The sequence below is a fragment of the Equus asinus genome, chromosome 2, assembly GCF_041296235.1.
Source record: "Equus asinus isolate D_3611 breed Donkey chromosome 2, EquAss-T2T_v2, whole genome shotgun sequence".
In the NCBI taxonomy this organism is placed as follows: domain Eukaryota; kingdom Metazoa; phylum Chordata; class Mammalia; order Perissodactyla; family Equidae; genus Equus; species Equus asinus.
In genome coordinates, this window is record NC_091791.1 from 136,303,765 (window position 1) to 136,328,898 (window position 25,134).

A 25,134-nucleotide genomic window follows, 5' to 3' on the forward strand; every position below is an offset into this window, starting at 1 on the left:
CACTGACCACCAGGGCTGCACCCGACTGGACCCAGCAGAGTTTAAACAAGGGCTGGTTGTTTAGCTGCATTATCCAAAGATTTTCCAGAGGCAGAACCAGGCAAAACCCGAACTCCTAAATCACTAGGCAGTTCTGAAGTGCAGTTCAGGTTCCTCTGGACCTTCAGAGGCAGCAGTTTCCAGGTGCAGAACCAGCCCAAGGCTTCAAGGCACAGCGTTAGTTCTCTCACGGGCCCCCCTCGCTCCCACCTGCTCCCCTTCACACAGAGCTGCGTGCTATGCTCCAGGCCTGGTCTGGGCCCATTTTACCCGGAAACCACCCTCTTGTTAGATGCGCTCAAATGAAAACTCACACCCCCAAATGCAATTCATACCTGCATTCTTTCCCTTTGAAGAAGAACCAGAAGCCCCCCGCAACGTCATCCGGGGTCGCCTGCAGCAGCGCCCATTAAATAACGCCCAGAGCACAGCCTTCCCACCATTTTATGAAATGAGGAGACCAAGCCAGCCACCAGGCCATTCACATTCGTGTACACAGGGCGGATCAGGAAGCGATAGATGAAAACCCAGCACATACCAGGTGATAACTGGGAACCCACCTCCCCAAGGCTCCCAACAGCAGAACACTCCAGATGGGAGGATATTTACGTAGGTCCTACAAAAATATACTTTGTTCCATGCCTGGTCTTTGACGTTATAAAGGACAGCCCTTTCCATTTGGCTCGTCTCTGGAGGTTTTTCTGGTATCAAATGCAGCAGAGGTTTTAAACGACTCTGAGCAGAGACAGAGAACGGCCTGCCCCTGCCTGGCTCCTGGACGCCAGCGCGAGGTCATGAACACACCTTAACTCTGAGCCTTTGGGTCTGATTCGTAAGAGTCTCAGCAAGCACCCTGTGCCCGTCCGTGGAGTGCCTCTTGGGGAGAACCCGCAGTCCACGGGCCCCCAGTTTTCATCCTGAGGTCTGATGGGGTGCAGCCCAGGGCAGCGACGGAGTGTCGCACTAGCTACACTCAAGGAGGGCGAGCCGAGTGTGTGACATTCCCCTGAGAAGCCGGGGCTCCGCCAGCTCCCTCCTCTTCAGATTGGTGCCTACATCCCCCACCTCCCTACACACTTGCTCCACTTGCTTTTCCTCTACACTATTTCCACCAGCTTTCTACTTGTCTGGGAAAAATTCTATTATGTGTAGCACTTAGACGTCTCTTACAAATATGGGAAACTGTCAAAAGTGTAATTATGTTTTAAAATCATGACATGGGCTAGAGTCTGCTAACGCAAGACCATTGGGTAAGGTCTAAAGGCGACATCTTTTGAGGACCAAAGCATCAACTCCTTCACTGGATGGAATTTGGAAACTATCCTGTGGACGAACTCTTGAGACGTGATACCACATTACTGCAGAGAAGCGGAGGAGAAGCCCTTAACAGTTACCAGCTTTGAAAACCGTGTACCTCCATCACCATCGCCTTCCCTCCATGAATTCTTTCAACGACACTTGCCACCTGGCATTAGGATCTATCCCACAAGCCATTCAGCCTTCATGTACTGTCTTGGGTAAAGGCTCAGATTTAAGGTAAATGCAAGGTCTTAAAAATGCCCTTCCAAGGAGAGAGCTCTGAAAAGAGAAGAGACTGGGGGAAAGTAAAAAATTCTGGAAGTGTGGCATCCAGAAGACAGACTCTGAAAATACCGTATATCTTTACTTATAAGATGCAATACGCAAAACTACCTTGTTAAACGTTCACATTGATGTTAGGATGCATCTAGATTTTAAGAATATTAAGATATAGGGAAAATATCCATCTTGGGATGGAGGACAGGTGACAGATTTTTAAACAGAGGCCTTCTAATTCTGAATTCTGACCATTTTGAGAGCAGAGGAACCAGTGTGGGGCCTGGAAGATGGAGTCACCAAGGAACTGCTTTATTCCAAATGATTCTCCGCCTTGAATACCTAAGAGGGAGACGTTGCATTGACTATCATCTCCGGGACATGGGTTTGTGTGGGTGAATCTGTATGAACTGAAACAGCCTCTGCAGATTAAGGAGCCCACACATTTTATTACAGCCCCTGCTCACCAAGCCCTGACAGTCCCCCATACCTCTGCCCTTTGGATCATGGAGGAAAAAATAATCGTTCAATTTTCTGGGCCACAGAATACAACACGGGTCTAGATTGTACAAGGGGCTTACACATTGAGGCAAGAAAGCGTGCAAACAGGAGCAGGAATTCTTCACCCTCTGGGTGAGCCAGTGCTCAAGACTCAGAAGGACGACCCACATCGCCCTCCTGGAGTCCACACTGGTTTATGTTTCTGGCTTTTATTAACCGTGTCCAGCTCCAACTTCCATCTTCTCTTGGGAGGGAGAAGAATGTCTTTGAATATCTATGACACAATGATCTCCTCAAGCCATTATTTTTTTTCTATTAAGATTTCACAAAAGGCCCAGGAGCAGGCCTAGAGAAGGACCAACAAAAGCACAAGCGTCTGAGAACGACGTAATACTGACTTCTCCTTTTTGGTAACAGTTCACGAAACGTGCGCCCCTCTCTCCTGAGATATGGTGAGGCATGAGAGGAGGTGGCGGAGGAGCTGTGGGTGGGACACTGTACCGTGTGACATCACGACCATGCAGCTGGTGCCCAACAGGACAGAGATGTGAGAATGAGCACTCGGGGCTCTGGGCTGGCCCCAGGGGGAGGCAGGCAGTTTTCAGGTAAGTGCCCAGCCTCTGAGGAACACTGTCTGAGCAGTTCTTGCAGAGCTGTCCCCTGGGGCTTGAGATCTTGGCTCTGGCCTTAGCCTTCATCCTCTCTCAGCTCAGTGGGTAGGAATTTATACTGCTGTTGGCGGATCTGGGCCAGTTTCTTCCTTGCTTCTTCCAGTTCTCGCTCTTTCTTCAGCATTTCCTCCTGGGCAGCAATGATCTAGAAGGAAAGCAACAAGCTGGATGGATCTAAAACTTTTTAGGAAACTCCCCTTCCCCTCCACTGCTTGCCTCATGAGTTCCCACAGCCTCTGCCACAGTGGAACACAGCAGCGCGGCAGGAATAAGTATCCTTAGCTCTGGAGACCAGCCTCTGGGCCACAGTTTGGGATTTGAGACCAATGACCCAGCTGACCCAAGAAAATAAGCTTTCTGGCCACTGATTTAATAGCAGACATCTACTGCATCCTGACTATGCACCAGAGTTTGGTGTAAGCACTCTACACGGAGTTGTTTCATCGTCGTCACGGCAACACTGTGAAGTATGCCTTAACGAACGCCCCATTTTTCCAATGAGGAAGCTGAAGCTGCGAGATGTGGGTCCACGTCCTGAAGTCCCCCAGCTGGTGGAGAAGGCCCTAGGTCAGGCATTCTTGAAGCTAAAGCTGGAATTCCTTAACCACTAGACGGCTTTCATATATTTATTTCATGCTTCTAAGGTATGATCTGAGGAGTATTAGTTAATAGGTATCATGCAAAAAGGTAAGTTTCTGTTCAAGAAAGCCAAATAGATCTCTTTTCTGAGGGCCTTTTCACAGCCTTTTCCAGGCCAACAATCACTGTGATACTCGGAAGTGGGGTATAGAGCGCAGCATTTCCCAGACTCATTTGATCAGAGACCCTTCTTCATGGAACTTCTCCTGGAACTAGGGGATCATGAAAGACTCTGGTAAAAACGCATCTTGTGTATTTCCAGACACAGGCAGTAGTTCAGGAAGCGCTAAGGCAGGCATGGGAATAAGTCACTTCAGTAACGGGGCCTTAGTGCTCCAGGCGCTGATAAGAAAACCAATCTCGTCTGATGGATTTATATCAATACATATGCAAAGCTGCAGGCCTGATTTCCTGAAGTTTCGTCCTCACTCTCATGTACAAGAATGCAATCCTGCCTAAGTCAGAATTCCATCTACTGTTACAAAAGTTCTGGGAAGGGGTCATCGTTCATTCTGCCTGTAGGGCCAAATACCTGGAGTGGGTAGCACCTCCAAATGCATCATTTTATTTAAATGATAATATTTCTGTCCTACAGTTTCTCTTCTTCCCCTTTTCTATAATAGAATCCCCGACTTTTAGCTAGGCACATGGCTACTCGGAAAAGAATACTACATTTCCCAGCCTCCTTTGCAGCTAGTTGGCCATGTAGCCAAGTGCTGACCAAAGGAAAGTGAGAGGAAGTGACGTATGTAACTTCAGGGCCCTACCTGCCCCTCCTTTCTCTCTTCCTGCTGGCTGGAAAGCCAAGGTGGTTATTGAGCCATCTTGGACCAAGTGGCCAAGGGCAAACATCTCAGAGACCGTGGAGCAATAAGGCAGATGAAATCTGGTTCTCAGACACAAAGGAGCCGCCACATCATCCTGAGTCAGCTTACACCCAGACTGTTATGTGAGGGACTTTGTTTAAGTCACTGTTATTTAGTATCCCTGTTAAAACACAAGGCCCACCTTGGGAGTAAACATTGTCTGGATTTAATCACAAACCTGAGCAATGCCTCCTACAAACTTTGTTTTCACTACGACATCGTCATCATCAGCTTTGCCAAAAGCTGCTTTCTGGGCTGCACGAACAAGATTGTCTGAAGCTCTTTTCACAGCATTCCCTGCCGCCTGGAGAGGGAACAAAACACACTTTATATCGTTAGAAACAGCCATTTGGATCCAGCAAGAACAGACATGAGACTATAAATCAATTTATCATCCAATTATAACCCAGAAGTTCTCTCTAGTTAGTATCCATTTGTCTGTCCATTCATCCCTCCACTGATTCTACCAACATTGGCACCTACCTAACCTTAGGTCATTCACAGATGAATGCAATACAGTTCCTGGCTCCCACAGAACACATACTTTTGAGGGAAATTACAATTGTATAAATAAATGATTGTAGCAATGTGGTATGTGTGTTAACAGAAACATGCTCAGGGGTTGTCTCCTTGGTCTAGAAAACCCCCTCCCTCTCCCCATCCAATTCAGACATACTAGAAGACTTGGCTCAGACATCACGCACACTCCCCCGTGGTGCTCCTGGAGTGCTCTGTGCTGGCTTCTTTGTAGCCCTCACCACACTTGGGGCTGCCTCTCACCCTCCTGGACAGTGAGTAACTTGAGGGCAGGGCTGTGACTTGAATCTTTGCATCCCTAGCACATGGCACAGTGGCCATCTAGGGGGACTGAAGGGCTATGAAAGCACAGTATTCCGCTGTCTAGGAGGGCAGGAGCCCCAAAGTAACTAGGGCGTTTACAGGTGTACTTTTAGAGTCATAGCTGGGCTTTACACCCAGTGCTCAAGGATGGGACAATCATTAGAGACAGAAAAAGAAAAGCTTTGCAATGTAAAGTCTAGATCTTCCGTAGAGGCCAAGCCCATACTGGCTTACTCTTAATGCTCATGAAGCATGGCCCTAGAGACTTGTCTTCTGCCCCGAGGTTTGAAATTTTCTTCTAATGGTGGTCAAGGCTTCATTAACCCTCCTGTATTCCTTGCCCAGGCCCCTCAGAGTCAAGACTGGTGCTTGGGGTTTAGCCATCGGAAGGTTGTCGTTTTTCTCATTCAAAGTTAAATGGCTCATGTGGTTGGTGATCTAAAGTGACCAATGTGGACTACAAGGGGTTGGCACAAGAAGGGAAGGGGAAGCCAATTAACATTTGACAAGTAGTCATCAGGTGCTTATTCTCAAAATAGCTTTATGAAGTCAGAAATCATTAGTTCACTTTTCTGATGCAGAAACTTATCTAAGGTTGAGTAACTTATCTAAGAATCTACAGGTAGTAAGCGATAGAGCTGGGATTTGAACGTAGGTCTATCTAGCCGCAGAGAACCTCTGGGTCATCGGAAGGGACTCAGAAGTGACATTGCAGAGTCCAGTTCCATCACTAACGGTGATAACAGGAGTGGCGCTGTGCTGTATTGGTGTAAATCCTTAGGACTTACGAAAGCACATTCACATTTCATGACTCTCATGAGAGCCAATGCAGGTATCTCCGTCCACGGTCCAGATGAGGCAGACTAAGGCCTGAAGAGCTTTGAGTGACTTGAGTCCCGCACTTAATACATAGCAGACGTAGGACTTGAACTCAGGTCTCTCTTAACTCAGGACGTTTACCTCAAAAGTGTCCTCTAAAACCCATGAACCACAGGGTCACAAACATGGAGCTCCCCATGTTCCTCCTGGGTTTATCCCAGGAGTCAAATGAAGGTGAGGGAGGTGGGGGAGAGAGACTCACGAGGACCAAACAACAGAAATGCTTTGTTGGACTTTCAAAATAAAATGAGGGTTCTGAGTTTTCGTGCAGTTGTTGAAATATTTCTGCCAGTTATGATCTTATTCACGACTTATATAAACATATCTTTTAACAATGTAAACAATCTGCATTATAACACTTGTAATAGTGAAAATGTAGAAATTGGAAACAAAATGTTCAAAGTATAGGGAATTTCAGGCATAATCAGTTGATGTAATATCATGCAATCATTAAAAATGAGACTCATGAAGAATGGACCAGTTAGCTTTGCACAGAGAAATTATGAAGCCTTTTCTTCGAGGAAAAAGATATGCATGATAAAATGTTAAGTGAAAAAAGCAGAATGTCTCTTGCTGTGATTACAACTAGACAACATTATTTTATATATAGATAAAAACAGGACGAGAAAAAATGGTAACATTTGACAAGTGAAGATGTTGAAGCTGTGTGATTTTTTTCATTCAAACATTTCCTTCATTGTATTTAAGATACTTCTGTAATTAAAACAATCAGGAAAACATACAAGCACTGGGAAGGACTTGATGGTCACCTTCATAAGCAAGTTCTCTGGGATCCGGGAAACCTTAGCAACAGCCTCATAGAAATTCCTCAGTCCTTTCACTCCCATCATTAGCAAAGAGTGAATGAGAGCATCCACTGAAACAGGTACCACCTTAGGTGTGAAAGATGCAGAGATAAAGATGTGTGCCTGTGCCTAAGAAGCTGGCAGCCTTGTCAAAGACAGACAGAAAGCTATATGTGGTGGTACCAGGTGACAGGAACTGTAAGAGCTCTCTGGCAGGACAGAGGAGGGACTGACTGCCCAAGGCCCAGGAGTCAGGGGGGGCTTCCCAGAGGAGGTGATTTTCGTGGTGAATCATAAAGGCTGAGTAGGAGTTCATCAGGTCGGGCTGGTGGGGAGGAGGGCCAGCACACTCTGGGTGAGTGAGGGCCCCAAGGCATGAGACAGAAGGCAACCGTGGAGAATGTCAGCTTGGTGGGTCAGCAGGCGTAGGATGCATGGCCACACGCAGTAGAAAATGAGAAACGTGGGACAGAGTTGGCTGATGGAAAGCCTGGTGGGTCATGCCAAGGAAGTGAGATTGTCCCCTTTGGTGACACTTACCCGCTCCAACAGGAGTATTTTCCCACCAGCATCAGTGACCATTACCTGTAGCCGCCTCATGGCTTCTGAATCCTGATCGGCCTTCACCTTGCAGGCCACAAGCAGCTGAGCCGTGGAAGCTGCGACCTGCTTGGCAGATGAGATGAGCTTCTCCTCACTGGCATGTCCCTGAACGGAGGCATTGGCCGCCTCACAGAGACTGCTGGTCGCAGCTGCCACCATCCGGGCCTGGGGACAGTCAATAGAGAAGTGACCCAAGGCCCACACGCCCCTCAGGGGATCCAAGATGCAAATGGGGAGGAGGAGAAGGCAACTCACGGCAGAAATCAGCCCCTGAGACCACTGTCCGTCGTCGGCAGCATTGGCAGGGATGGAGCCCACCTAGAGAGTGGAGTGAGAAATCTGCAGTGAGGGCTGGAAGGCTCAGGGGGACCTGCAGCCCCTCAGACCCTCCCTTGCCCTGGAACTAGAGAGAAAAACACCTCAGCAGACATGTGGCACCACCCGGGACGCCCTCCAGCGGCTCCAGCGTGAGAATGGAGCACCCTCTGTCATGTGGGACCCTGGCCACTCCAAGACTGCACCAGCACATCCTGGCTGTCCCACCTGAGCCAGAAGAAGTCAACCTGAAATGCTCTGCATCGTCTCCATTTAGTTGCCAGGTACTGTGCTTGTGGGAAAACGGCTCAGGGATGATGGATGGGGCTTATTTCCTCTGCTCATCTTTCTCCATTTCAAACAGGGGAGCCACTGAGGCCTCTTCTTCCAAGGGCCAAGGGAAACTTAAATCTCTTCTGATTACTGATCCTAAAGCCATGCTGTGATTTTCCGGCAGATGATGCAAAAAAGGGTGGTGCACTTCCTTCAGTGTAATTGAGTACAGATCCTTGTCTTACGGAAATACAGATCACTTTGTCAGCAGAGGGGAGAGACGTAAGAGGATCTCTGTCTCTATTTAGAAATAATGGCCACAAGTGAGACATTTTCTGTCCACGTGTAGAGGGAGTAGCTATGGGAGGAAATGCCTTTAAGCTTGTGGGAGGCGCCTGGAGAGGTAGGAGATGAGTATCTTAATTTGAATAGGAAATTGAGGATCCGTTAGCAATTACAGGCACCACTTCAGGGCTTGGTGAACGTCAGATAAAACCCTGAGGTCCTGCATATAAGCCCATAGCTCACCCAAGTCCAGCTGAACCTCCTTTATCAACTTTTTAAAGCTTGAACAGATAAGTTCCTTGGAGGACGGGGGCTCCGCCACGCTCAAGTTAGATTCTATAGTATCCAGCATCATGTCTGGCACTTAGTCGGCCCTTTCTCAATACTGAAATTTTTAGGTAGGATGTTCTCAGCGATCCATCTTTGGTCTTTACATATTGATTGGTCAACAAGTGCTTGATGGGGAAGGTCAGCATTCTGTTCCCTCCACGGGGCGTAAGTGAGAAGTGGAAAGGGACGGACTGTGTACCAGCTGGGGAGATGTACATATGTTACTATTAATACCATACCACATGATGGCTTAGAGAGAGGAGCTGAAGCATGTGGGTTGGATTAAGACATGGCTGAGCTCACAAGAGACTTCCTGGAGAAAGATGGACAACCACTAGTTGGGCATAACCTCCTGTCTGTGCCCCAGTTCTCAGGCCAAGACACAATCACATGCATCTCTATGTACAGCGACAGCAAAGGGCTTTTAATATCAAACAGAAGTGATTGACAATTCTGGTGACCAGATTTCCCGAACCCACAGCCAGACAGGATTTCTGTAGTGCCTCTACATTCGAGAGGGCCTCTGCAAGATGCAATTTGGATGGGCTGGTTCCATGTTGTATGGGAATAACAGGACACAGGGAATACTTTAAATTGGAAGACTTTCTCATATCCAGGATTAGTGTAATGTACTATTAATCCTTTGGATTATTGAAAAAGAACTATGTTTTCATGCTAATGCAGATGGAATAGGTGACTGGAGATGAAGCATATCAAAGAAATCTCAGACTTAAAACCAGACTAGACTTTTGACCAAGAGGCCCAGGAAAATGCTAACTGCAGAGTTGGACAGCATTCAGCTCGACAGTCCTAAAAAAATGAATGGAGCCATTGGAGCTGGAAAACGGTATTACAAAGTTCCTGACTATGGTGCTTATATAGCCATCCACCAGGAAAATATGACAGTTTATGTCTTTAAATAGCCTAATGTACAGTGGGGATATAAATGGCCTGTTCGGGCTCTGATTGCTGCCTGCAGTGGAATGCTTTCCTTAACAAGAAGCAGATGAGGGGCCTGGAAGCCAAACCCTTCATTTTGTTTGTCAGGTTTATGCCAACAGAGTTTTCAATCAGATGGCGCAAAGACAGGCAGTTCAGTGAGGGAAGGCACAGCACAGGCATCCTTGGTCAGGCCACAAGCGTTCCATCCTGTCCTCGGCCCTCAGAGGCTCTCGCTGCATGAACACGCCACCACTTGTCCAGCGGGGTTTACCCACCTTGCCTTGGGCCACCAGCTCCCTCTGGGCTGCTGAGGCTGATTTGACCAGGGCACTTGTGGCGGCAGCAATGGATTTAGCAGCTTCCAGGATCTGTTCTTCAAAATCCAGGGTCTCATCTGCTTGCTATAACCAAAAGAAAACAGCGTCACGTGTTGTTCATATCCGCAGAGGGCGCTTTCTGCCAAACTACTTACTGCTCGGGCACCTGGCTCTTCATCCGTTTACTGCTCTTTGTGGACAGACCACACCCAGGGTGGAAAAGCCTAGGCTGCAGGATGCCTCTCCATCTGCTGGCCCCCCCGCCCCCCTCCAAAAGGTATGGGCTGCCAGCAGTGACATTCTACACAGATTTTAAATCAGGAAATTCCAAGAGACTTTCTCCAGCCCAGAATCTTTGAAGAGACATAAATTCACTGTGAATAAAGTATACTCAGATGGTCCCATCAGCATCAATAACCAAAATCAAAGCAATCAATAACCACAATCCAAAGAGTAGGTGGTGGCACACTCTCCCAGAGCTTAAGGCTCAAAAATGGGTTGAAAAAAGGAAAGAGGCTTTTAGTTGTGAAAAGCCTTATTTTTCTTGGATAAAAACCAAAGCAAAATAGCATTTGCGTTTCTGTGGTTGAGCAGAGAGAGAGTTCCATACCAACCACAGATCACCAGCGGTGGGAAAGAAAGCGAGGCGACCTGACATCAAGGTGGGGCTTGTTTAGTCACCTGGAAACCTGAAGCACGGCTCCAGCTGGGAGGAACACTGGCCACCACTGCATCGTACTGTCAGGCCATGAGGGCTCTGCTCTAAATTAACCACCACCATGCCCCGTGCTGCCCAAATAACCAGAGAAGTGGAAGAATAGCTTTTGGGAAGTGGGGCAAATGTAAAGAGCTTGGTCCTGGGCTGGGTGGGATGGAGCATCACAATTTGGGGCGGTCAGACTAGATGATCTCTGAGGTCCCCTCTAGCACTAACGTTCTGTGAGGCTAAGTCAATATGGCTAAGTTCTCCTTCAGTCATCACAGAATGCTGAAGATGTGGCTGGTACCTTTTGGGCATGAAGAGGCGATGCTCAGGTGCAGCAATACTTTTCTTAGTGTGTGTGGTAAAATATACATAACACAAAATTTATCCTTTGAACCAATTTTAGGTGTACAATTCAGTGACATTAAGCACAAGCGCAATGTCGTGCAACAGCAATATGTTTTTAAGAGTGCCTACTATGTGCCAAGCACTTTGTTAGGCACTTCCACATACATTAACTTAATTCTCCCCAAAAAGAGGTAAATCCTATACTGTAGTTATAATTATCTCCTTATATTTACAGTGGGAAAATTGAGGCTCAGGGCGGTGGAGTATTGGGCCCAAGGTCAGGTGGTAGCACAAAGAACCTACCCAAGATCTAAACCTAGATCTGACTCCATAATGACCTGTTTTTCCCAGCCTAAGCCACCCCTGAGGGCATCGGTGAAGAATAACTTCATGTCAGAGGCTCAAGGTGGGCTCGCTAATGGTCCCATATGAAATACCAGACAGGATGGATACATGGATTCAATTTTTTTCCTGTTTCCTATTCTCTATGGCCACATCTCAAACCAAGAGAGATGCTGATGTCATTTCCATTTTTACAACCCATATTATCAAGGTAACACTTCAGTGCACAACTAGTGGACGTGAAGAACGACGGCAGCATTTTGTAAGTTCTGAGACAGAAGCTGTGTGTTCTTTCTTACTTCTGACAAAGTCTTGCTCTAGCAGCATTCAGGGCAGAAATAGATTCAGTTCCAGAGGACTCAGTTTGCATCCCTTTGTTATGGGGTAAGGGAACCTATCAGTGATGGAGTATAAAATTTGTTTACTGAAATGCAAAATGATGCATTAAACGACACTCTGGCATAAAAAGTACTATTATACATAGGCCCCAAAGAAATTGCATTTGGCACTGATATCTATATATAGATATCTATTCAATAACCTTGAATTAAGGGCTTTTCTGGAAATTCATTCTGCAAAAGAAAGTCAAGCGTATAACAGATGAAGGCACTGGGGAAATCTCAGAATTGTTGAGTCCAAAGGGAGCCCCTGCTCATTTTGCTGATGAGGAAATGGAAGCCCATGGTGGCTTCCCACAGTCTCCCAGACTTGTCTCAGGCAGCCTCAGCTATGGGTTCCAAGACTAAGTTCACTTCACAGCGTGGAGTACCTCATCAGCAGATTTCTGATTTCCCCAATTTTAGGATTCACAAAAACGGAATTTCCTTAAGTGGTAACTCCAAGCATGGATAGATCTGATAGAATCTGAAAAGCCTCTCCCACATCTTCTGCTGCCCTGGGGTGGTTTTATAAAATACATGCTTAAAGTAGCTATTTAACTTGGAAGTATTTTTGACACCCACAGATTTTTCTTGCAATGGCAACTGTGGTAATGTCCTCTGATGAATTTTTAATTTCTTTCTATAACATTGCTATACTTTAAAATGGACACAGCAGAAGGCCTTATCTCTGGGAAACATAGAGACCTGCCCAAGAAGGCTTAATAAAACCAAATGGGATGACAACAGAGATAAAGGGCAAATGTTTAGATGCTGCAGCCTGGGCAGAGTTCCATGACGAGATCTGCCTCCTGTCGGCTGGATCGGTATCTTTCCGTAGGCCAGGTGCATCATTCAGACCAAACGCCCAGCCCGCCTCTCCCACTGAAAATAGCCGTCAACACTGCATGTTTCCTTACACAATTTCTAGTCTAAAGAGAAAATGGCATCTCCCCAAGCGGAGCAGACTCAGTGAAAAGCCAAAGTACCCCAGGCAGTGTCCCCATTAGCTTCAGCTCCCACCAGCATACAGGATGGAATCTGGGAGAAGGGTGGTGAGAGTTACAAGAGAGAGGAGGAGGATATATGCCTAACCATCTTGTGAAAAAAGGGGAGAAATGGAATGGCTTGGTCTTCAAGGGACTTTCCTAAATAAAAGGATCACTGTTAAAATGTGGGATTTATTAACAGAACAAACCTCTTCGTAGCTGGGAGATTGAGGAGAATAAGAATAGTAACGTGGAGCTGCTGCAGAGGGATGCTGGTGAGGAATTTGAAGGCCCAGGGCACCATGAAATTAAGAAAATGCTTTCATTAAACAGGTTAATAAACTGATAGCCCTTGTTCAGAATCACCTGAGGATCTGGTTAAAGACGCAGATTCTGTTTCAGTAGGTCTGGGGTGGGGCTAGGAATCTGCATTTCTAATGGAGGTGGTACGGGCTACTTCATGGGAGATGCTGTCCTGGGTGAAGGACAACAGACACCAGCTAACTGAATCCCACCAGCCCATGGCACGGACTGTGTTTCATTCAACTTACGTCTCTCGAGCACGAAATCAGGCAAAGTCGCCCATGTGATAAACTTTATTTGAATGAATGTATCCATTAAAAATGAGTCTCCCCAGTTCTAGAGTTCAGCCAGAGGACAATTTACACAGTTTGAGAAGGAGAAATGTGTAGAGTAAGCGTCCACTTTAATAACTGTCCATTCCTGACTCCTCGGGGACGAAGGCACATACATCTATGCATTGGTTCCTGCCCCGTTTAGGGCCATGGGTTGTTAATTGTACACTCTGCCTGCATCCTTCCACTGGTGTTCATAGTTCGTGACATTTAGTCATGCATATACAAATGTAAACAGCAGCATTTTCAGCATTTTACAAAGAAACTCTCTTAACAAAATAGTGCCGAGAAAAAGAGTAACAGGTTTGCAGACTGAAAGTCTACTCTGCTTAATGAAAGTGTCAGCCACAGCCTCTGAGCACGGAATCGACCCTCTCATCCTTTGCACTCTGTTCTTTTACCCGTTCCCCTCCACTCGAAAAGGCTATTGGGCAGGTCACCACTAGCTCTTAGCAATTGTCTTTCCTGGACTGTCCAGTAGACTCTATCCTCACCTTGGCTTTTTGGTAGTTTCGAGAAAGGTCTGAGCACCCTTTTGCTGATATTTTTCTTGTTTGGTGATCTTCTGCAGAGCTTCCCTTTTAAAAAGTTGGAGGTCTGGTGAGCTCTGTCTCAGGAAAGGCCACACTTTGGGTTGGCTCCCTTGCTGCCTACGCTTGGGAGAGCATTTGAGACTCCTGTTTTGCTCTGCCAGGTCTAAAGTTTCAGGAGCTTGAGGTTCCACTGGGGTAGGAGAGGGGAAAGGTGAAAAGCAGGAGGGAAAAGGTGAGGCCTTTCCTTATTTTGAGTGTCTTTTGGCCTTTCAGGGTCTCTGAGAACATCTTTGCAGCCATTCCATCTGATAGGGTTGCTATACATAAGCTATAAATACATGTAGAGCACAACTGACTCATAGTGAATGCTCTGTAACTATTAGCAATTAATTTCATTACTATTTCTATTACTACACATACTTTTTTTAGTTTTAAACATTTTTCTTAAACTTTGGGTTAACCTAGTCTGTTTTCTCCGAACTCTATTTTCCACTCATATTTCTAATAAAGGCTCCAGTTGCCATTTCTGATTACAACCTAAAATAATTATATAAAAACCACAAATTAAAGAGAAGTGAAGCGTTAAGCAACACATGATACAGACTGGCACTGCTTCCAGATTTTCCCTCAACACCCACCCAGGAGGTGGACAATCTGGGTTTTAGTCACTGCTCTGCACTTTCTCATCACACGACTCTGGGGAATTCACTGCCCTTCTCCAGGTATCGATTAATCAGTTTTCTGTTCGTAACTTGAGAAGCAAACTGAATTCTCCTGGTCCTTTAGCTTTGACATGTCATAGTCCCGAATTAAACCTGTCTTAGAAGGTGCTGACTAATATAATCAGGCACTACTTTTTCTCTTCCCTCCTCCGTGGAGGAGCCCTGCTCCTTCCTGCAGCATCTTTACCAACCTCCTCCCTCACAGGTCCCTGGGCATGTGCTGGGCAGAGGAAGACAGCTTCTGTCTATGGTCCTTCTTTGTGAATTATATCCCTGCACCTTTGCAGCCCCTCCCCCAATGAACTTGAAGGTGAAGGAGCTGAAGGCACAATAGGAGATGGCCAAAAGGTCACTATCCTGATTTCTGCCTCTCTCCCTGAAAACCTCCTTTGAGGGCCTGCCTTGCTGACAGCTGATAAACACAATGGTCACTTTTCTCATAACTAGTTACAAAAACCAGATTACAATTCATGGTTTCATCCTTCCAGCTAGGAACCGGGCTGTGTTCTGCGTTACTAAAAGTCTTGCAGAATGCTTGCTATTAAAATCAAGGTCATATCGAATCAGAAATTTAAAAAAAATTCCTCGGATATAAATTTTTTTGAAAAGTGTGGATGTTATGTATATAACTTAAATATCCTTGAGGGAAAAAAGCAGGCCAACACCAAGAACTCCCGCAACATGAGTGAGGCAGTTTCCTGCCAGTTGGAAGCCTGAGGGGAACAGGCAGCCACATTTCTCCTTTTTTTGTAGCGAGTTTGGCTGCTACCAGTTTGCTTCTGGTATTGAATTGAGAGGTGCTCCTGGAGGAGACCTTAGACTGTCCTCAAAGACCCAAACTGGATAAGAGCCAGATCAGCTTGTTTTGGAAGACCCACGGCTGGGTTGTCTCTAGGACCACCACCCTTACTAGTTTTAGTAAAAGAGAAACCTCCTAGGTCAGCTGGAACTGCCAAGAGCCCAGACCAGGACAGCCAGCTTGGTCCCCCCACCCCAGGCTGTCCTGGTCTCAGGGAAGCAGCAGACAGACAAGATGGGTGACAGAGAAAGCACTGCCACATGGGGGTGCCTGCAACCTGGGGAGGGACTACCCTCTGCAGCCAGGTGGGGAATAAATGCATGTTCATGCAGCATCCACTGGAAAAGGTCCGAGCCTGCATGATTAGTATCTTGGGAATGTTTTTCCCATAGTAGCCACTGCTTTATCACTTTTTTATTCAATGAAAAGTAATACCGCTGAAATGATTTTTTAACTGCAACTTCTGTTGATAGAAAAATTCTAAAGATTTTATTACGCTCTCAAAAAAAAAAAAAAAAAGGCACTCGCAAGTCTATTTAGGAAGCATGGACAAGAAAAGGTAACAGAATTTTCAAAGATTTAATCAGATAAATTCCCTACATCATAAGCTCGTTTGATATGAATCCTCTACATGTCCGAGGAGAGTCTGCAGAGACCTACTGTGCTACGCTGGTGAGGGGGTACCTGGGAAGATGTGCTGGCTGAATTCCCCACACCTTGCTTTTCACACCCATCACACTACCTGGCCTGGAACCAACTGGGGGCAGATGAGCTCAAAGCCCACAGTTTAGCCAGATATAAAATGCTGTACCTGCTCTTCCTCCTCCCTGAACATCTGGCAGCCTTTTCCCGTCCACCCAACTCATCAGCACAGCACGCTGGTCAACAGCAACATTTCCAGAACAAACAAGAAAATCACATCAATTTTAAGGAACAGGCTTTACCTTAAGGTCCTCTTAAAGGGTGTTTTTCTTTATTTGTAATAACTTGTTGTCTCTTTTCCATGACAATTTGTCATTTTCATCAAACAACTTAAACTGGACTCAAAACCCAGAGCACTGATCTCTAGCCGTGTGAAGGTGGCACCGATTTTGGCAGCATCTTTAAAACCATCTGAAAGAGCTCCTGCTGGCACACACTACTGGTCACTTCTCAGTGGAAAAGGATCGCAGGGACAGGTTCCACTATACAATGCTGGAACCGGGCCTCCAATACTGCATTTCCCCCGTCATCACTTCTCTGCTGCTGCTGTGACCTGACACTGTGCATTCACCACCAGCAACTTGGAGACGGCTCCTCGATATAACCAGGGGAAGCTTTTCCGACCCACCTGTTTAAACCACTGGCTCACCACCTACGTGGGGTACTGCTTACCTATACACACTCAGGAGTGTTCTTTAAAAGAACACTTCTTTTTTGCTCCAAAAAAGTGAGCTCTTAGCACAATCATCTTCTTTCTAGAAAGCAGTGCTCATAGTCTTTTGTTGAGAGAGATCAGAATGAACTCATACATACTTCACAGGCTCTTCTATGAGGAAGAGATCAAAGCTAACCAAAGAAGGCTGTTTTTATGCCAGAAAAAGTGTTTCATAATCCTGAACTTCCTGTTGCACCCAATTAGGCTATGCAATTACTTTCTGATTGTTGGCTTATTCTAAACATCAACCTCTACTGACAAGTTAATCTATAACAGGAAATTCAACAGACAGAGTGTAGTCCACATTACACTATCTTTATTAGATATATTTAGTCCTAACCAAGGTTTATGTAAAGCCCAGTGACTCCCCATCCATCCAGTTGGTATGGCCAATTTGGTTTATACATTTTGATACTATGGGTGGAAAGGAAAGTTACAGATAGTTGAATTGTGCCTGAATTTTTGCTGAAACCTTCATTGTGAAAATTAGTAATTTCTAAATTGAAGAATGATCAGGATAAAAAGGAACTAAAATGAAATATAAATCTAGATGTGTTTGGAGATTATAATCCTGACCTTTATCCCACGTCATAAACATGGGTTGGAACTTGCATGTTTTTCCACCGAGCACATCTCATAAGGATTCATTGCTGCACAAAACTAAGCTGTAAGTAATATCTCAGGGCCTTATGAAACATCAATAATTATGATTTGTTTCTATCATAAAATAATCTAGCAATACTGATACAGGTCTTAAATGCTACAAGAAGAAATGGAATATAACATAATGAAATGTAATGAGCACTCTGTCTTCTAAACCTACTTGTGATATTCTTTCCTGTCACCTTATAAACTACATTAGGAACCCCCGGAGACAGGGCAAGACACTGTAGGAATATGTTTGATATATAGTTGGATTAAATAACAACCTAATATATCAAACATATCACACAGAGGCCTGCAGAAAAGGCATCCAGGTCTGACTGAGCTCGAGAACAGGCACAGTATTGCAGGCCACAGTGCAGGGGGCGCTGGCCCCGCAGCGACTCTACCTGTCTGTGGAGCGCAGTCTGCAAGTGCGGAGACGGCCCGTCAGCGATATCGTAGGCACAGGCCCCAGAGCTCACCCACAGGCTCATTCTGCCTTTATACCATCTTCCCAAGCACACGGCGGATTCCACAGTGCCATTTTGTTTGTTACGCATGTCTGGGAGATTCCAGGCAAAAAGTGGTGCTTAAATTTTAAGGGCCTAAGGTGGGAATATACCAGGAATCATCTTCACAAACCATGGACCATTCTCCTTCTAAAACAGGCAACCTGAGAATGTGCAGAGCAAAACAATTTAAACAAAAGCATTGCCCATCCCCAAAACTTCCTCCAAGCAGTGCAAATGCTGCCTTGTTATGGAAGGAAAGCATATTCGCTCTACATCGAGGGCCCGTGTGTTTGTGCGTAGAGTTATGGGGACGGGGATGTAATAGCAACTGCTTATTCACAGTATCCTGGGGATTTTTGCTTAATTAATTAATTAACTTATGGAAGGGGAGGGAGAGATTCCCAGTAACCTCAAAAGACTGGCTGATTTTGGTGTTAGATTGGGATTTTTTTTTTTTTTTTTCCCCGCGGAAATAAATTCCTTTATAAAAGCAAGAAAGATATTTTATTTCATGCAGATATTACCACAAAGCAAATGGCACTCCTAGACAGGCACAAAAATTGTGGTTTGGGTTGATGGCTTCTTCAAAACACTTTTATAGATAATATAAACCATATGGTGGGAACATCTGGTCATTGGGTAGAGTAAGAATTCAGATCCTTCTAAAAACCATACTTCACTCTAGAAGTACCGAGCACCCTTCCTAATACGAAGATGGGAGTGACCTCAAATAAGTACCCCAAGGAAGGGCTCAAATCAACAGATACATCAACTTTGACCTTGACCGAAAGATGCCTTGGCTTTCTGTAAAAACCCACACTGTAAATACAAAGGCTAGAGGACTGAGCGCAGTGTAGGGACTGCCCGCCGGCCCACTTCAGGAGTCATCACTAATTTTTCAAGTGCTGTTATTTTTCAAACATTATTTTATAAAATTTTAAGACACAGACTCTCCCATTACCCCAATTCCACCATCATTCTTATATATTGCCACCTGTCTCTTTCATATGAGAGTGTTTTTTAAAGAGTTACAAATACAAGTTCATAATTCTGCTTTTTTTTCTTTTTTACTTTACATTGTCCCAAGAGCATCTTCTTCATGCTGCACAGTCCTATCAACCATTATTTTTAATAGCTGTGTACTTTTCCTTTAAGGAGACACTGAGGTCATGTGCAACTTCTTGCTATTACAAACGAGGCTGCAAGGGACAACCTTCTCACATGCACAGAACTTTCTTCCTGTCTGGAGTTCCTCCTCGGGACAGATTCCTAGAGGTGGAATTAATGGCTCAAAGGGTATAGGCAAACCAAAAACTTCCCCTGTGGGACTGCACCAGCCTGATACCAGGTGGGCCCAAAGGACTGGAATGGACTGAAACTGCCACTCAGAGCCCACGCACACTGCTACCAGCTCAGTCGTGGCCATCTGACCCTGGAGAGGTCATTTGCCTCTGATTCTGCATTGGCAGAGCAGGCGTGATAACAGTGCTGCATCATGGACTTGTTGCAACGACCAGATGCGTTAATCTACCTAAAGCATCAGAGGACTGCCCGGCAGATGCTCAGCACTCAATGTGAGCTTTTTGCTTTGTTTTTTCTTTTTGCTAAGGCCATCAGCTCACGATCTATGGAATAATTTTTATTTCAGGCGTTTTCCTAGGTGTAGCAGATAAAAGTCCTAGAAACATAGTTTTGGTGATATAGTTGGTGATGGTGATATAGTTACTGCTTACTAAGTCTTATTGTATGTCAGGGACTGTGTTCTTAAATCATCTCATTTAATTTTTAACAACAATCCTATGGAGTAGGAACTCTGATAACTTTGTTTTTCAGATCAAGAATCATGAGGTAAATAAGTGGCTGGACAGAGGGAAACTGGGATTCAGAGATAAACAGAGCTCAGAAGGACCCTGCAAAGGACAAGGGGAAAGGCCTTGGACCAGAAGCGACTAGAACACGGTGAAGTGTTCATGTTAACTTAGCCCCAGGCTACTTTTCCAGGAGAAAGAGGGTCAGCTGAAATGACTTCAGCATTAGCAGACAGCAGTGCTTACAAGAAAGCTACTTGTGGTAAATCAGATACAGAAAAGGAAAAGCAAATTAAGCACAAAGCCTCTACCTCTCAGTCAATGGATGCTTGTTTCTTAGTTGAAAGTACACTTTCCATTCACGTCTAACTTGATTTATAATGCAGACACAAAGACATAACCAGAAAACGGAGTTGCCCCTATACCCACACTTGGCTCTTAAGTTTGTTAAGAAAAACTCAAACAGTCTCAGACAACCTAAGAACCTCAGGTTAGAGGCCAGTAGAGAGGACCGTGGTAACCCCAAACATCAGAAGCCAAAACTCCTAAATTACGTCTTCATGAGAAATTTTAAAATGCCTTTACCAAGTCCAGAATGATCAGTAGGAGATTGGGTCTAAGAATTCTGTGGTTTAAAGAATATTCCCAAGCTGAATAGATTCACTACCTGCTCATGTCTATTTTACGTACAACAGTGGTCCAGGCACTGCTTTTGGGTGGTCTGCTGTATTCCTGTGCTCATATATGGTCTTATAAAAAAGGGTAGAATTTTAGGATATCTAAACTGAGGGATCCAACTTTTTTTGAGGGTAAGAGCCAGATTTTACTTCCTAATGCATTTCGGTCCTTGGAAGGGAGGTGAGGATACAGATACCAGCAGGGACTTGCCCCAATAGAAAGAAAAAGAGCCTTCTCTGGTTCCACCATATCCCCACTGAAGACAGCCATGGGGGCAGGGCGGGTGGTTACAGCTTCTTAACAGCGCTGGACTTTGTCCCCGGCTAGCACCAGCTCATTGGCCTCCCTACTGCCCAATCTTAAAGTCTCTCTTTCCTTTAAATCTTAAACTTTCTCTTAACATGTACTCATGATCTTAAGTTCTAAACATTTATCTAGATGACAAACATAGAAGGAGAAAACATACCAGCCAACCAGTCTCCAGCATATACTGAAAAAGTCTGTTATTGGGTCCACTTTTGAGGCTTACATTGCCCTCTCTTGCTTTTAAGAAAAGGAGAGACCCAATATTGCTCTTTCTCTACAAACACCATTATGGAAACCAGAAAATTGGAGGGTGACAGTCTCACGTTCAGTAACAGGGACTTTCTGTAGGAAGCATCCAACACCTGCTTTATATATAATGGAACTAAATCAAGATTGTAAATGCCCAGATTCTTCCTCCGGATATCTAAAGGTATTTTTCTCGGTGGTTAACTTGAACAGCCATGGGCTTTTTACATATCCTGCAAAAAGGTGCTGGGCAGGTAGAGCCGGTTTGCAGCTTGCTAGTCTAACCGCAGGGAAGGAGACCAGCTCCCTGCAGCACACCTAGCTCCATCTCACAGCCAGCCACTGGAAGACCTATTGACATCAGACAAGCAGCCACACATGGACACTCACTTTTGGTTTTGCTCTTGGCTTCAGTTGCTCTAACTTCTTAGCAGCAGCCTCAATGGATGCTGCAGCCCCCAGTAATTCTGTTTCTGCAATGACGGTTGGGTCTTCTGGATCCACCCACTCTGTTCCTAAAAGCAGTCCAAAAAGGGTCATTCTTGGTAGCTGCAGATCGCAGGGCACTGGGTTAATTACAAACAATTTATCTGGATTTACATGCAAGGAAGCTCCATAAGCCTACTGGCTGCATTGTCCTAAGGAGTCTTCTCTCTAGCTCTCACAGAGATCAGCTGAGCACAATGAGGGCTCCTGTCTGCTCCTGGTTTTCTAAATCAGTTGTGTGTAAGTACAGCCCTACCACAGGAGCACTCATCAATGATAGTTTAAAAACTCAAGATCTCAGGGACCAAGGCCAGCTTGAGCCTCACCCTGACTATAACTTAAAGCTCACAAATGCAAGGAAGCATCCTCAGGAGACTTGAGACCATGCTGACCACACAGAGACTTGCCATTCTCTTCTCCTGGGAACTCACGAGGAGCAGCCTCATCCCAGAGGGAAGGTGGTGAGAAAACCTGTCTCTGTGAGTCATTGCCTCCATGTAACCATGAAGGGGTGTGCAAGCAATGGACTCAGCACCGTGTTCTAAACATGAGGTGTATTATTAGAATGAAAATAAATATTCTCATGTAGGAAATGCAGATAAAAATAAAGGGTGAAACCGTTAAAATAGAAGTGAGCAGTTCTAGACGGATTATGCCATTTAAGTAGATGTGCTTAATACAAAGATCGGAGGAGAGACTTGCTTCAGGAGGCTGTTGCTTTTTAAATCTAACTCTATTCCCATTTGCTTCACAAGAGAATACTTCTCGGTATTCCTTCTGACTGCATCTGCCAAGAAAAGGCCTGTGTTAGCCGTGTGTCCTCTCTGCTCAGTTCGTTGTACTGGCACTGCCTCGGAGTGGTGCCCCACAAGATGACCTGAGAATCCAGCCTACCTTTCATGGCTTCCGCTGCCTGGATGAGCTCAGTCACAGCGCCGGCAACTCGCTTGGAGAAAGCAGCCAGCTGGTGCTTGAGTTCTGGGGTTGGTTTCTGAAGAATCTATGGGTGAAGAACAAGTCAAACACGTAAGGAAGATGGTAGCCATTGTGACAGAGAACACTCTTACTGATGGATGCAGAGGTGGATATCCTGGTTTTAAGCTGTAACTCTGTCATCGAGTGACTTCAGAAACTTTGGGAAAATCATGGAAGACTCATTGGTCTTCAGTTTTCTCACGTGAGAAATGAAAAGTTGGGAACCAGGGGTTTCTCTAAGGTCCCTTCTGACTTCTTTCCCTAAGATCATAAGGGAGACTAAGTCCTTATTTGTCTTTTATTTGTATATAAAACAAATATATGTATACAAAAATTACCCGAAGTGTTAAGAACACTGAGTGAACACAAAAGCCCGAAGCTACAGGTCAGCTTGTGACAAAACAAAAGTGGGGCCAGAAAAAATGTGTGACTCAGGTGGGGTCTTGCAGACAAAATCCCCAAGAGAGCAACAACCTACTATGAAGAGGACTGTTCCTGAAGGAAGAACCCATTTCCCGCGTCTTGACTGCAAGCTCTCCAAGGAGAAGTCCTGAGGACTTCCTTTCTTTTGAAATAGTTCAGAGATTTTTAAAATTTGTTTTTAGTTTTTTTATGGTGTTAAAAAAGATGTTGGAGGGGCCGGCCTGGTGGCATAGTGGTTAAGTTCACAGGCTCTGCTTCAGCAGCCTGGGGTTTGCATGTTCAGATCCTGGGTGCGGACCTAGCACCGCTCGTCATGCCACGCTGTGGCAGCATCCCACATAAAATAGAGGAAGATCGGCACAGATGTTAGCTCAGCGACAATCTTCCCCACAAAAAGATCTTGGAAATCTAACCCCCAATCCAATTTAAAGGATATCCCCAGCTGATTTCTTCCCAAATCCATTCAAGAGCGGCACTAAGAAATGGGATGAGAACTCCTCACTAATATCCACTGCCAATTTACATTCTGACTTACACCATCTTGTTCCTTCCTAATTTTGAAATTCTTCTTCCAGCACTCTTTTCTGCATCTCTTCTCCATACTCCACAGAGGTAATCTTCAGATTTAGAAATGCTAAGATGTTTGGGAGGAAAGCACAACTGCTGTCTCCCTATGGATGATTTTGGAGCCTCTGAGCAGGGGACAAGGCATGGGTTTGGGAACTGGACAAACCTGTGGTCAAACCTGCCTTCCACTCTCACTGGTTTGTGACATGGGGCAGATTACGGAACCCCTCAGATGTTTTCTCATCTGTTAAACTCGGATAATGCCTTCCTTTCAGGACTGGCATAAGCATCAAATGGAGTAATACATGAGAAGTATCTTGCACGATGCCTGGAACACAGTAGGCATTCATTAAATGTTAATTCCCTTCTGGGTGTCCCATACCCTTTTTCACCTGGCCAGGTATTGTACTCTTTCTCAGGAGTCTGGGAAAGATGTCTTTTGGATCCCAAAATTATAAGAGAAGCTTAGTAAAAAACTCGGAGTTGAGGGAGTTAATCGGGTTACATTTTGACCAGCTCCAGACACACCAGGGCATAGGAGACATTACGTTATATACTTGAACTGATTAGTCAAAGACTTCCAAGCATCACTTTACATGCATCTATCCTTATCCTCCTTTCTCTTGCAATCTTTTAAATTTATTTTATATTTGCTACTGTTCTATGATTTCAGCTGCTCTGTTATTCTCATTCTTTTACCCTAGGACCCACACATATCACTATGCAGATATTAGGAACTCAGTACAAACCTGTGAATGAGTGAACAAATGAATTGATGAGTGAAAAACAGACCAACACACTACTGGGACAAGTCCTAATATGATGGCTTCCTAGACTAGTTCCAAAAGAACACTAGAATCATGAAGAGGTGGAGGGAAGGGGTTAAATGACTTTTACTTTCTAACACAGCCAGTGGGCAGGCATTTAATTGAGTGTAGGTTCTAGAGTCAATGTACGTGTACCAATGTCTCTCTCTCTCTAAGCCTCAGTTTACTTATCTATTAAATAGGCATTACAGCAGTCCTTTGGTTATGCAGTTGTGGTAAGATTGTATAAATCAGGATATAATCTAATCTAATATATAATTTCATCAGGGCTATTGGAATTGGCCTGATGTACAGTCTGGGCACCATGTGTTTTAAAAGTTCCCCAGGTGATTCTCTTATGAGGCTAAAGTTGTGAACCACTGCTCTAGAGTCAAATAGTGGCATTTGTCACCATTTAATTGTAAAAGGCTTGTACTGTATTTTTGTCTAAAACAATACCTGTTATAAGGACAATCAGGTGAATAATGGTTATGGCTCAGGGTCTGAATAGCTAGGTAGTCCATAGGCTTTATTAATTGGTTTCTCTATAGAGGTCAACACAACACAAATAAGCAGAGTTAAAAGTATAGTAGGGAGACTCATAGTAAATGGAGGAAGACTGAGTGTTTTTCCACTTAAGATCAAGAATAAGGTAAGGATGTTTGTTCTCACACTTCTATCAATATTGTACTAGAACTCCTGGCCAGTGCAATAAGGCAAGAAAAACAAATAAATGGCACACAGATGGAAAGGAAGAAGCTGTCTTTGTTCATAAATACCATGAATGTCTATGCAGAAAATTCTAAGGTATCTGTAAAAACTTCTAGAACTAATAGAGAGTTTAGTGAGGTCACAGGATATAAGGTCAATATACAAACATCAATTACATTTCTATATACTAGCAATAAAATATTGGGAATTAAGTTTTAAAAAAGC

General features: G+C 44.9%; 1 protein-coding gene across 10 annotated transcripts in view; it reads right to left on the reverse strand.

Annotated features, from left to right (window-relative positions):
- Positions 1-2,043: 2,043 nt before the first annotated feature.
- Positions 2,044-25,134, reverse strand: part of TLN2 (talin 2) — a 413,145-nt gene continuing 390,054 nt past the window's right edge. For 6 of the 10 annotated variants that reach the window (XM_070500476.1, XM_070500478.1, XM_070500451.1 and 3 more), the window contains 7 exons: positions 22,322-22,427; positions 21,332-21,456; positions 9,840-9,965; positions 7,675-7,737; positions 7,357-7,584; positions 4,470-4,595; positions 2,044-2,931 (listed from right to left, as the gene is read on the reverse strand). In XM_070500476.1, the coding sequence (XP_070356577.1) occupies positions 2,803-2,931; positions 4,470-4,595; positions 7,357-7,584; positions 7,675-7,737; positions 9,840-9,965; positions 21,332-21,456; positions 22,322-22,427 (903 nt within the window). In that variant the 3' untranslated portion in view covers positions 2,044-2,802. The remainder of the gene's footprint in view (positions 2,932-4,469; positions 4,596-7,356; positions 7,585-7,674; positions 7,738-9,839; positions 9,966-21,331; positions 21,457-22,321; positions 22,428-25,134) is intronic. The other 4 variants (XM_070500486.1, XM_070500480.1, XM_070500484.1 and 1 more) reach the window with 1 other exon arrangement.